The sequence below is a fragment of the Aptenodytes patagonicus genome, chromosome 7 (assembly GCF_965638725.1).
Source record: "Aptenodytes patagonicus chromosome 7, bAptPat1.pri.cur, whole genome shotgun sequence".
Lineage (NCBI taxonomy): Eukaryota > Metazoa > Chordata > Aves > Sphenisciformes > Spheniscidae > Aptenodytes > Aptenodytes patagonicus.
In genome coordinates, this window is record NC_134955.1 from 4,318,686 (window position 1) to 4,331,634 (window position 12,949).

At 40.9% G+C, this 12,949-nt stretch overlaps 1 protein-coding gene across 1 annotated transcript; it reads right to left on the reverse strand.

Annotated features, from left to right (window-relative positions):
• Positions 1-851: 851 nt before the first annotated feature.
• On the reverse strand, positions 852-12,622 carry E2F8 (E2F transcription factor 8). Its single transcript, XM_076343499.1, has 13 exons — positions 12,302-12,622; positions 11,252-11,527; positions 10,782-10,938; positions 9,279-9,584; positions 8,446-8,607; positions 6,845-6,982; positions 6,310-6,519; positions 5,349-5,433; positions 4,534-5,059; positions 3,268-3,486; positions 2,289-2,418; positions 1,828-2,144; positions 852-1,102 (listed from the first exon to the last, which is right to left on the reverse strand). The coding sequence occupies exons 1-13, from the start codon at positions 12,620-12,622 to the stop codon at positions 929-931; spliced, it is 3,021 nt and encodes a 1,006-aa protein (XP_076199614.1). The 3' UTR covers positions 852-928.
• Between the last annotated feature and the right edge of the window lie 327 nt (positions 12,623-12,949).

Consider the following 12,949-nt stretch of genomic DNA (forward strand, 5'->3'; position numbering starts at 1 on the left):
AAGGTAGCGAGCGTAGAGCTTCAAATCTTACTAAGATTGTGTTTGGCTTGAGGCCCAAACCATGTAACTTCCCAATTCTGTGACATTTGGACAGCACCTTCCAGAATACTCTAGGGTGATAAGGACACTCTGAATTCCAAACTTCGTAACTGTATTTTCCTCTAATTGTTGTTATTGGGAGATGTAATCTCTAGTGATAGAGTTCAGAAGCCAGACTGAGTTACTTAAATCCCTTTCCGATGAAATACCATTTCCCCTTTCTTCAGAAGACAGACACCCCTGTCTGACAAAAAAAGAATAAAGAGATGCCAGTGAATATACAATGTATTTCTTAACTCAGGTAATTTAATTTGATCAAACAAAAGAAGTCAACATTTGAGTTTGATGTAAGTTTAATCTGAACAAATTGATTTAAAAATACAGTATAAATAATTCTTAACTTATATAAAACTTGATTAAGAATTCATTTTTGTTTTTGTTTTTGTTTTTTTTACTAACTTTACAAAAGAGCATTATTGAACAAGAAGCAAGACATTTTAACTATGGCCTTTTTGTTAAGACATAAAATATGTACACACTCACAGTACTTTTCTTTGTGCAAAATATGTACTGACTGATAGATTGTACCTTTCTGTACAAAGATAATTTCAGCTTACTTTGCATAGCAGAAAAGCAACACAAAACCCACTAGATACATAACTTTGTTGCAGTAATACTTCAGGTAAGCCTTTTGGAAAAGTTATTAGACGTTAACTTTCTCATTAAGAGCCAGTTTTAATTCTAAAGCATTAATTAAGGCTATTCCAGTACTGAGGTCTTGCCAATACACGTCCAAAACACACATTGTCCATCATACAATCCAAGACGTGTGCAGCGTGTTACCAGTAATTATGCCTGCTAACACATTCAGCAATTCGATATCCCAAAATTAGTCTTCTGACACTTCAAGTTTTCGTTGAGGAATATACAGAGTTCCTTGAGAGATTCTGTCGGTACCATCTGAAATTGCAGATAGTGAAGGGACTGTGTTCGGCCCTCCTGGTGTGCGGAAAAAATTTTCTGTAACTGTCGGGGGCTCTTGGGGTTCCTTTGGAACACAAGGCTAAAGAGAAGAGAGAAAATTACTTTCATTTAAGGGGAAGGGGAAAAAAAAAAGTGAATTCTAGTTTTAGGTTTCTGCAGGATGTTAGCAAACTAATCTTTTTTCCTGAAATCTAAAAATTTAACAACTCTTTACTGAGAATAATATACCTGTATTCCTTGATATATCTATAAATATATATAGATATTAAAAAATCAATTAAATAAAAATCTGGTTTCTCTAATCCCCTCCTATCTCCTTTTTTAATACAAACAGCTCTTAGGCAATACAGTATTACACAAAATATACAGACAAACTTCCCGTGCAAAAAAAAATACTCTTTTGAAATCCCCTACCTATTAGAAAAAGCTAACATTAAACGCAAGAACTTGAGAGTAGAGTAGGAGAGTAACAAGGAAAGATCAAGTAACAAACAGACAATTTGTTAGTAAGTGTCATCTCGATCTATGCAAAATCCTCCCTCTAAAATAGTTGTCTCTTCACATCTTGTCATCTTCCAGCTGGCTCCGCTTCCACAACAAATAAGATACTTGTTCTTCCTTTCTGACCTCTCAGTTATATTGTACTTACGCTGGCCTTCACTGCCAGCTCTTTTTGGGCAGTGCTGATTTATAAAGATAAAAAAAAAGTTTATTTAAAAATTTTACCTGCTGTAAAGGAATTACTGCACTATAATTCCCACTCGACCCACCACGGTCAAGAAGCCGCAATGTATTTTTACTTACCTTCTCTTCTTGCAAGTTCATGTTTTCTGAGCTATGGCTAACATTTTCTGGTTGTGAAGAGACTGGCATGTGCTGAAGAACAGGATTTGCAGGAACTTGCACGCCAGCAGGTATTAGTCCTACGTGTTGCAGTGTAAAGTTCAGAACTGAAGAATTTGAATTTGGGGCAGAACTGGTACTGCTTGAATTGAGACAGGAGTTGCTCAGTACAGGTGCAGCAGCTATAGAAGTTGGTGACAGCATTATATTCAAGGGTGTTATGTGAAAAGCAGGAATGTTAACTGCTTTCAGTTCAGATGCTGTCACTGGAATGACACCTGAAACAGAAAAATCATGTGTTGAAGGGGATTAAAAATTGAGACTCAAGCCGTTGTGTTGTGATTTCATTACCTCAGTAGGATGAATCTGGCCCACAATCCTTTAAGCCAGACAACTGTACGCCTATTTTATTTAATACTCACTAGCAATGGGTGAGCTGTAGGTCGTGTGCTGTAATGAACATATCCCGGCTTTCTCTTTATCAGAAAAGCCCGCCTTGTTGCCATGGGTGCACTGAGTAAGAGGAATAAGATAGCCAGATGGAAAAAAAGTCTGAAAAAGAAAATACAATACACATAATAAGAAATGAAGTTTTTCTCCAAAGTTGCATCCCCCTCGCCTTGTTCTTATTCTTTATCCTCCGTATCCCCAGTATCCTATATTCCATGTCTGTACTACCTTCTGTCTGAAATTAGACACAACTGACTCAAGGACATTCCCTTTAAAGTAAGACTGTCCTACTGTGCAGAGGTCAGCAGAATTCTCAGTGAGGAACTGGAAATCCATCTGGGATTAACACAGTACAATTAGACTAGACAAAAGAGAAATCCTGATACTGAATACTTCTTTTCCCCCCCCAGAAGAAACATCTGGACGCAGTAATCATCATATCACCTCATTCTTGGATTGTGTTTTTCATAAGACAAATATTGGAAGACAATCCTTTTGCATTTACAAGTTCTGTTTTTGTCAACAGAACTGTTCTTTATTCAGGTTCTCTACAGTAGTAAGTCTTAACTGCAGAATACCAAATTTTACCGATGAAGAGAGTTTCATGCGATGCTGTTGTAAATCAAAGTATTTGAGACTAAATATGCACAAACAAAGGACTGGGGATGTAAGGGATCTCAACGTTGTCTTCATCTACTTAGTCTTAGTTGTGATCTTCATCCCAGTCGAAGCCTGAAAAGTCACTTCATATCCTCTTACTTGTGTACTTAATGAAGAAATAGAAGTCCTACATTCCTACAAAATAAGGTATTCAAAGCACACTAAAAATAATCCAACCAAAGACAATCTACGTATGTGTAGTTCATTACAGTTTTGTTTCTTTTGCGAAGACTCCAAGTGGTGTTTTCCCAGGTAACGGCAAGATGTGCTGTGGTGTCTGACAAAGCTTACCTCATGAGCAGGAATGGCAAATGCTACAGGTATGTCTTGTTTAGTTTTGATTTTGTCCTCATCTTCTGCAATATCTTCTCTTTTACATTGGTCATAGCAACTTGCCATGTTCTGATCTAACATTTTGGTTTTGTTCTGTCCCTCTTCCTGGAAATTGTCCATTTTGTGATTCATTTGTGAGCTATTGGGAGGTGGTCTTTCATTTTTAATGGATTCTCCCTTTAAAAAAAGTACATACAAAACCAAAGGCAGACATTGTAAGACTTAACATTCTCCATTACAGGTCTACAATGATATTTATACATTTTGAAAATTAAGAAAACAAGCTTCCTCCTTTCTCCTCATTCCCAAGTTTGCGCTATAAAAATTTCTAGTCAATAAGACAACCAGTTCCATGCTATCTCCTCTTGCTCCTTCACAGCTAGTGGATGTTTGACACCGCACGTTGTCACAACGCACTGATAACATTTCATGGCTGTTTTGGCAAGCACAATTTAAAGCAGCCTAGTAATTTACAGAGACACTAAAACATTCAGCAACCGAGGAGCAGAAAGCAATCCAGACCCAGTTTTTCTCCATATGCATCAGGTGTATCTGAACCTCTTGTTCTCTTCACGTGCTGTGTTATTACGCCTACAACAATCCAACATTAACAGTGCACAACAGTGGACAGAAATATTTAGAAGGTATCAGGATTTTGGGACATTCCCTGTCCAGCAACTTTTATGCGTCCGCTTTCCCTCCTAACACCTCTAAAGCCATGAATGAATGCCAGCAAGAAGAGCAACCTGAACTACTCCAGAATCATTGTAGAAATAGGTAAGTCTTGACATAATGTTTTGGGAGTTGTTATATTTTGTCTAACATCTGTACACTTTGACACATCTTCTTAGAATAAATATTTGGAAGGGGAAGAGAGGGGAACAACAAGGAGAAAAACACAGCCTGATCCTAGGTTGGCCTTTTGAAGATATGTGTTATATTGCATACTATTTATTCTGCCTGATGCTTTGCAAATACCAGCAAGATTATGTGATATTTGATATATAATACATATATATATATACATATAATACATATATACGTAAATAAACAAAAACTAGCCCCCTAAACATCAGCAAGTACAACAAATGAACGTCATCCCTTCAAGCATAATGTTATTTAAAACGCCTACACACACTGGTAGGCTCCTAAATCACTTTGAAAATGAGTAGGTGGCAACATCATTAAGCTACAAAAAGGCATTTTAAAAATAAATTAACTTACCAGAGAAGTATCAAGGCTTTCCTCATCACTTCTATACCTTTTAATTAAATTATTCTCTTGTAATGCTTGTGATCTTTTAAGGCACCGCTGTGATGAAGTTTCTGATTTTCTAGTCGGTCTGTCCTTAGCTGTCAAGGACTTTGATGGATCATCTGTAGCTATCTGATTGTCCCCTTCCTCAGTGGTTATTTTATTTAATACTTTTGAATTAATACTCTTAATTCCAGTTACATTAGCGCACGGCAGAGTCTGCAACATGAAACTTGGGCTGTATGTTGTCACAGTGTGGGCTTGAGAAGGATGCAGATATATCGCATATGAAACACCAGAATGAGTATGAGGTAGTATTACTGGTGGGACTGAACTGTGGCTTGGAGGACAGACACCGAGTGGCTGTGTGAGAGCTGACTGCTGAGAGGGTGCTGCGGTGCGAGGAGGTTCGGGCTTGGGGACTACCTCAGGTGAGGACAGATTACATTCCAAAGCAGATCTTGACAATTTCATTTTCATCTCCTCTTTTGCTTTCCTTAAAAAAAAAAACAAAGCAAACAAACAAAAAAGCCATTAAAAACATATTTTAATACCTTTGTGCAGAAACGAATGCCCCGACAAGTTATTTTCTGCAATATACAGACTTGGCATGAACTTGTACTTCTCAATCCACTAAACAGAAAATAAGGGGGAAAAAAAATAGCCTGCAGTATCAGGGGTTACTGGTTTTTGCAGACTATTGCCCAACTCAAACCGCGCATAGCTTTACCTTAATGGCCAGTGACAAAATAAAGCTTCTCACCTTAACACTTGTGCAAACTTACTTTGATTGTCCTTCCAGCTGATGTTTAGCGATTGCTGGAACCTGAGCCATTTTACTTGGGAAAGCTGATAAGTTTTGATCAGTACCTGGTTGGAGGGGGAAAACAAACCCAAACTGTTAGTACCTCAAATGTAGAAGTTAAATTTTGTCTTGAAGAGACTGCGCTATTTAATGTGGCATACACATTTAATGAGAAGATGCTAAGACTCCATGTTATCCTCAAACTGCAGCCTAGACTTGATTTGATCAATTGGACGGTAGCTTACATCAAACAAATTTTAAAGCCTCAGCTGTTTTTTTTTGCCCCCCCGAAGAGGATACTTAACAAGAACATGAACATCGATAGGTAATTTTCCGGCAATTTTCTACAGCACTGCTTAGATAGTAAGATCTAAAGCACAGTTTCCATAACAAACTAGGGTTAGAGCAGTTCATAGAGAAAGACAATATCCAGAGAATCAGCCAAACTACACAAACAGAAGTTTGTAGCCAGTAAGACATCACACAAAGTCAAGACAGTGATACGTAAAAAGGGATTCAATATTATTCTTAAACCCAAAATAGTAATACGCCACTCTGTGTATTTGGTGTGAAGAGGAGGCTAGAGTTCTCTACAGCGTGCTGAATTTGGTCCAGGTCTCAATGAATCCATTTACTTTGTTGCAACTGCACAAGCTGTGACTGGATCTGGTCCACCAAACTGCAAGGAGCTTCTAATTGCAGAGCTTACGCACTGAACACGGATCATTTTTGCTTTGTTTTCGCTATCAATCTTGTAAAGCCTCAGACTTACAGGCAACATGTAGTTTCCCCATCTTGTCTATTTTTGACAGTTCTTAAGACATGTTTGTTGTAAGCGGGCATACCCACACATCCGCATCTCCTATGAGAAGGTGGCAAGCCTGAATATTTAATGCAAGACTACATGCGAGTTAAAAACAAACTTAAAAGAAGATACGTACTTGCACTTATTTTAACTGGACTGGTCGGAGCAGATTGGATCTTTCTTCTGTCGTTTTCTATACTTTTAACTAACTTTATTAGAGAAGGATGCCGAGTGAAGTTTTGCTTTCCTCTTGAAGGAAAAAGGTTTTTTGAACACTGATCTTTGGAAGTGATGGATTCTGAAATAGGTGGGGGACAGGTCGTAGAAGTTGTTTCAAGTTTTGTATCTAAAAGCAGAAAAAAACCCACAAAGAGTAAATATGCATCATATGCAGATTCAGTAATTAAAAGCAGTTATTTGAGCCTGGCTTACAATCATTGAAGTACTAGCAGCAGCAAAAGTGGAAATGCAAGAGTCTTCGTATGGGTAAATTTACTATGGGGAAATGCATACGGGTGTGCTATGCTGTCAAGGACCAAGGACCGGGATGTGACTAGCAAAGACTTTCTGCTTAGTTTACTCTGTCTTTTGCTCAAAAAATTTCTAGCAGAGGAAACGAAGAAACAATCAAAATCATCAGCAGAACAAAAGGAAGTGACACATACACCTACCCTGAATATTTGGCAAGACCTCAGGTCCTGTCCATTTGAATGCTGGTTTTCTACCTCTCTCCTCTGTAACATGAACTTTCTTGATAAGCTCAAGGCTACTGAGGACGTTTGCTATGTCATAAAGTCTCCTAATTTTGGCTGAAATAAAATAAACAAATGTAAAGTATAGCAATTCCAATTAACAAGTTAACATAGGTCAGATTAAAAATGTTGTAACGCCCTTTTAGCAGCTAAAAGGAAAAACCTTTATTATTTTTTTATAAGAACAATTTTGTGGAACAGGTATTTATACTATGAAATAACGTATCTTACCACAATATAAAGTTTATATGTAAACTAGAATGACATAGAGATCTAGAAGAGAAAATACTGCTAAGTATATTATGCTATAGAAAAAAAAAAACATTTTCCAAACAAGTTGGGTTCTGTGCAGTGGCCAAACCGGTGCCAATACTGTAGTGAAAATAAGTAGCTTAAACGGCAGGTACGCACATGCAATCGTGAATATGGGAACTAGGGGGAAGAGACACACTAAAATCCCACAGGATAATCATCCTGCACGTTCTTAACTGTTTTCAGGTTGAGCTATTAGGGAAAAGCTTTAGGCAGCAGTCAAATGACAAGTGACTTCTGGACTGCAGAGTGAACGTGCTTAGGCCAACGCTGCTGCTGCTACTGAAAATTTAAAGTCTAGCGAGTCATGAACTTGGGACTGTGCTTCTTAACCAAGAACAGCGTAAAACGTGCGATACCTGAAATACAGACACATGGATGGAATGCCCTGAAAATGCTTTTATTGCGAGACAGACCTTGCGGAGGAAGAAGAAAGAATGAAAACAAACAAAAACCCCCTATTGACTGCCCACCCACCCTCTCTATGTTGCCATGATGCAGTGGAAAGGAAATTATGAACTGAAACCAGCGAGGATCAGTTTTCTTTTTGCATAGATACAATTCTGCAAAAAAAGCAATGGAGTCTGAGAATCAAGGAAGGGTGTAATTTTCAATGAAACCCCCAATTAATTCTTGATCCCTCAAGAGCAGGCACATTTTTGATTATTATAGATACACGGGCCTAGACCTAGAAGTACCTTTTCATTTGAATGAAGAGGAAGAGGAGGAAGTGTGCAGGGAACTGAGAGCAGGGCAAAAGAATGAAGAAGTAGTTGGCAGTTACAGCACTGGGTTTCGCTTCCTCTCACGTGTAAGTTACTAACAGGACTTTTACAGAATTTCTTTAGATTTCCAATAAGTAAGTTATATGACCAGGACACAGATTTGTATGATTCTGGGGCATCTTTGATGAAATGATGCTGAAATCTTTGACAGACTGCTTGAGGAAAGAGAAAGAGAAATTGTTACCGATAAGCAGCCTTGTGACATTACTTCAGGAGAGAGGATTTAATGGACTTTTTCTCTTACGTGGTCATTATGTATCAATGACTATGCACAAGTGGGTCCCTGTTAAAAACTGCGCAAGGTGGTTAGTGAGTCTTCGGAGGCTCAAATACATTTATGGCAACAAAAAGATGATGGTATTTTACACTACATAAACTAGTACTAGAATAGTTCATTTAGCTTACGCCTGATATTTTACTTACTTTTAAACTTGCTTTTATCTAAGTCTTCTAACTGGTCTTCTCCAATCAAGATTTTAGCAGCAACTTCAAGGCTTACTATTTGTGGAGTCGATACAAGAAACAGCATCACAAATTTCTGACTCATCACTCGTAAAGACTTGTCTTTCCTGCTATTTACTGATGCTGCAGCAGACAGGAGAAAAGATTAAAGTATGAAGTGACACACACCAGCTACAAACATTTTTAAAAAAATGAAGAAATTTGTCAGTAACAATTTAGAAGAACAAACAACACAGCAACTAGGCAGGGCCGACGTGGACTCCAGAATCACGTCTCTACATGGCAAGAATGGGACAATTAGGTGGATACCGAGTCTAACTACAAAGAAGAGAGTGTGATGTTTCCCCCTGTATATGCTTCCTATTGTCTGACAACTTGTACTCTTAAAGATGCTTAACTGCAGGTTATACAATGTATTTAACAATCCTTAATTAACGCTGCTTCCATGAATCAAACCTAAATTAAAAAATAAATTAACGGAGTAATTTATACTTTTGGCTTCTGTAACATTCAAGGGTAACAAATCCTGCAAATTGGATTGTACGTTGGGTACGTTTGATAGTTTCACCTGATGCCCCCTTGCTCTTGCGTTGTAAAAACAAAACACGTGCAAGAATTGAATGAATAAGAGAACTGAAGGAGCGTAGAGCACTTTTTCTCACCACAAACAGTTGTGGTGCCTTTCAGGAAGTAGCGTTTCAGAAAAAAAAAAGTCCAATAAATGTTTTTTCCAAGTTCATAGATATTAATCATTACAAGCACATATTATTCTTGGCATTACAGAGAATTATTACCAGCACGAAATTCCATTCCTGGGAGCTCGACAAAAGACATTTCTGAATGCTCATTTGAGCCACAAGATCTTGCCATTTCTTCATTTCTTTCACCATCGAAATCAAATTCATGCTCATACTCTCTTTTCTTGATCATCTGAATTTGTTGTGTGTATTTGTTCTCTTCTCCAACTTTCTTCAAAGCCTGCAGGGTTTTGGAGAGATTATGTCGCCCGTGCCAAGCATATCTGTTTTTGGCAAGGCGGCTCACCATGTGTAGGCTCTCTAGCACGTTCACAATATCGTATATGCGTCTACGTTCAACATCTGAAAAAAACCAAACCCAGAAAGATGAACATGACATCTCTACTGCATAACGTATGTTTCGTCATCTATTTACCTGAAACACGGTTTGCACAGAGAAGGGATCAGTTTCCTATACTTCCCCCTCCTCTTAATATACTTCTAAGCCACTGTCGCCAATTCCTCGTTATAAAGGTTTCTGAAAATAGCCCTCACAGATCTTGCCAGCAAGGAAAAGAAAACAATTCTTGCTTTAGATATGGAAGGACCTGCTTTTCCACAGTTATACTTGGTTTACAGCATTCCTTAAGAAATAAAACTTACTGTTGCCAGAAGAGCCATTAGATGGGTTTCAATACAGCTTTAAAAAAAAACAAAGCATTTTTAATTATTCATTCCATCGATTTTAGATCGTCTCATTAAACATCCTTGGAAACTCATGGTAGACAACTGTTTTCTAACTTAGATGTTATTCTACTAACGCACTGTCCTTTTCTCTTTTGTCTGTTAAATTCTTGGTTTTGACTAGGCGTTTTCTAAAAGACATTATTTCGTACAAAGTATAAATAAAATAGACATTTTGTTTAATTTGCAATTCATCCCTCTTCTGTGTCTCCCAACATGTTCTGAAGATATAATGACACCAAAAATTTTGGAGCAGTGCGATTTATAACTATTATCAGCGTTACAATCTGTAGAATACTGTAATTTCACAGCTCTGATAAAAAAAAGCTTCAGCTTAATGTTAGCAACTCAGACTCTCGGTAGATCATTGGTGCGATATAAAAATAGTGATATAAAATGAGAAAGTTTAATTATCATAGAGAGCAGAAAGTAGTTGCTCGCTTTGATGTCACGATTGGACAGGAAGTTGTGGGTTCAGCTTGAGAAACGCTAGTTCCTGCCGCAAAAATCCAACCACTAATCGTAGCCATCATCTCTAGATCCAAAAAACTGCAACTGGTTATTTGTGGTATGGGCAATAATTTAGATGTTTAATATTAAACATAATTCAGAGTTTCTCCATTCAGTTCACTGAAGAAACTTTAGCTTTTTAAAAGAATTGCTCTAAGAATGAAGAGTTTAAAGCTGGGTTTAAATAAGTTTGAGGGTACACAGTAAGCATTCAAAATTTTACGGAGCAAAAATGTACTAACGCAAATGGTAGGCTATTGGCACATTTGTATGAAGAAATACAAAATAGCATGTACACCAACTTACTGAGCTCTTCAGCTACTTCATCAAGGCAAATGTAATTATTCTCTGCAGTGCTGGGGTAATCAGGATATCGAGCTAAGAATTTATGACACAGTAATCCTAGACTTTTCTCTTTGCGACTTGGTTGAGATTTTTCATACTCATCTCCTGATAAGTGCTCCTACACGGAAATAAGAAAAAGAGAATTTGAAATTTTTTACAGTAAATATGTGAATATGTAGCTATTTAAAAGCTTCATTGTGAGCACTGCCGAGTGTTCTCCCTTTGTCCTCAACACCTGGGAAACAAAACCAGCAAAACGTTACCCGTTGTATGTAACTAGGCAATATCCTTACTTATATTTGGTAAATACTCCAAAACCAAAACTTTAAAAGCGTTGCAGTATGTTAACGTATAACTTTTTATACTGAATAAACAGCCTTCGGCTGACTTAAAAAAACCACGTAAATAAAGACGACCCCTTTACAACATACCTGCAAACAGTGTTTCGCCTGTAGGACCTCACTTGTGTTGTTTGACAGTTCCCTTCTCTGTTCTCTGCTCCTAATCTCAGGACTAGCTGCGCTAATCAGCATTTTAAGGTTCGAAGTAGGCGTCCATGGATCTGCTGGAAGGATTTCTTTAGGTTTTGGGGGTGTGGTTAGAGGCTGACAGTCAGGCTGTATCTCTGTCAATACCAAATGTGAGGTAGCAGCTTGTTTCAAAGGAGTTTTCAATACGCTTCCGTGTGGCTCAGAAGAATGGTTTTCCTACACGGCGAGAAAAAGAAAACCGGTGATGTTAAAAACCAGAAGCGCTACAAGCCATTTGTTGCTAACGGTCAATGTGGGATAGAGATCAATGGCGTTTTTTGGGTAGCTCAAAGCCAAAGGTTGCAGTCTTACTCCGAACCAACGAACCCCTTCCCTGAAGCCGTTTCTCTGACTGTGCCTTTAGGTTAAGACACGGGGCCCGTGGTATTCTTGAGGTAATTTTCCTTTTCTTTCCCTCTAGGGAAAATACAGTCAGAATGAATGTTAATCCGTGGCAGAAAGCTATAAAGAACGACGGAAACACCTTTTATTGAGAGAAGAAGAAAACGGGAGCCGGGAAGAAGTACTGCTCGTTACGAAATTGGTGGATAAAGGTCGTCAGGTAAAGTTTTAGGTTCTTTTGTTAAGGATAGACAATAAAGTGAACGTAAAAGGCGCTCCGTGACTGCCATCCAACGCTTTTTACACGCGTTCGTTCAGACTACCGTGACTTCACGCCCAGAGGTGCTGCGAACGGCTGAGAACGGGCACCCCGGGGCTGTCACCGCCCCGGGCCCAGGCGGCAGGGCCCCGCCGGCCCGACCCCACCGCACCGGCGGGAGAGGGCAACCCCCGGCGGGGGGGGGGCGGCTGCTTGTTTGTTTCCCCACCGGAGCAGTGCACGGAGGAAAGCGAGACGGAACGGAGGAATTACCTTGTCGCCGGTCCCCATCTCCCCGCCCGCCTGCTGCATTCTCCCGCCGCCGCGCAGCCTCAGGGGGCGACGCTCACCCGGCCCGCCGCGGCGCTCCGCATCGCAGGTCCCGCCGGTTCTGCGGGGCGGGAGGAGGGAAGCGTTACGGCAGGGAAACCGGCGGGGATCCCCGCGACGGGCCAGCGGGCGGGCGGGCAGGCGGCGGCGCCCACCTTGGCCGGTTCCCGCCGCCCTCGCTGCCGCCGGGGACGTCTCGTCGCCTCCCGCCTCTGGGCCCGGCCCGCGCCCGCCGCCCAACGGCCCGGCCCCGCCCCGCCCCGCACCGGCCGCTGGCGGTGCGGCGCCGCCGATTGGCCGCCGCCGGCGGGCGGGGTCCTTCCGGGATCCGGTTTAAACATTTGGCGCCACCGCCGTACCTGGAGAGCTGCTCCCCTCCGGTCCCGCTCCGTCGCTCGCCCGCTGCCCACCCCACGACGCCTGAGAGCCGGCACCCACCGGGAGTGGTGCCGCCGCCGCTGCCCGTCCCCGTCCCGTCCCGCCGCGCGGCCGCTCCCGGTGCCGATTTGAATTCAACCCGCTGAGCCGCCGAGGGAGGGGGGGGCGGCGGCCCGGCCAATCGGCTCGCAGCCCTCCGTCCCGCGCAGCCAATCGGGGCGCGGCGTTCGCCGGCCGTTCCCTCCTCCCGCCGCCGCCGGACGGGGGAAGTCGGGTCTCGGGCCGGGCTG

Excerpts from the sequence above, each read along its gene's own strand:
- E2F8 (XM_076343499.1), bottom strand. The coding sequence starts at position 12,622 with ATGTTTAAACCGGATCCCGGAAGGACCCCGCCCGCCGGCGGCGGCCAA. Across the intron at positions 11,528-12,301 it reads GGAGCGCCGCGGCGGGCCGG|GAAAACCATTCTTCTGAGCC; the intron begins GTGAGCGTCGCC and ends CTCGCCGTGTAG. Across the intron at positions 8,608-9,278 it reads AGGAATGGAATTTCGTGCTG|CATCAGTAAATAGCAGGAAA; the intron begins GTAATAATTCTC and ends TGTCTGCTGCAG.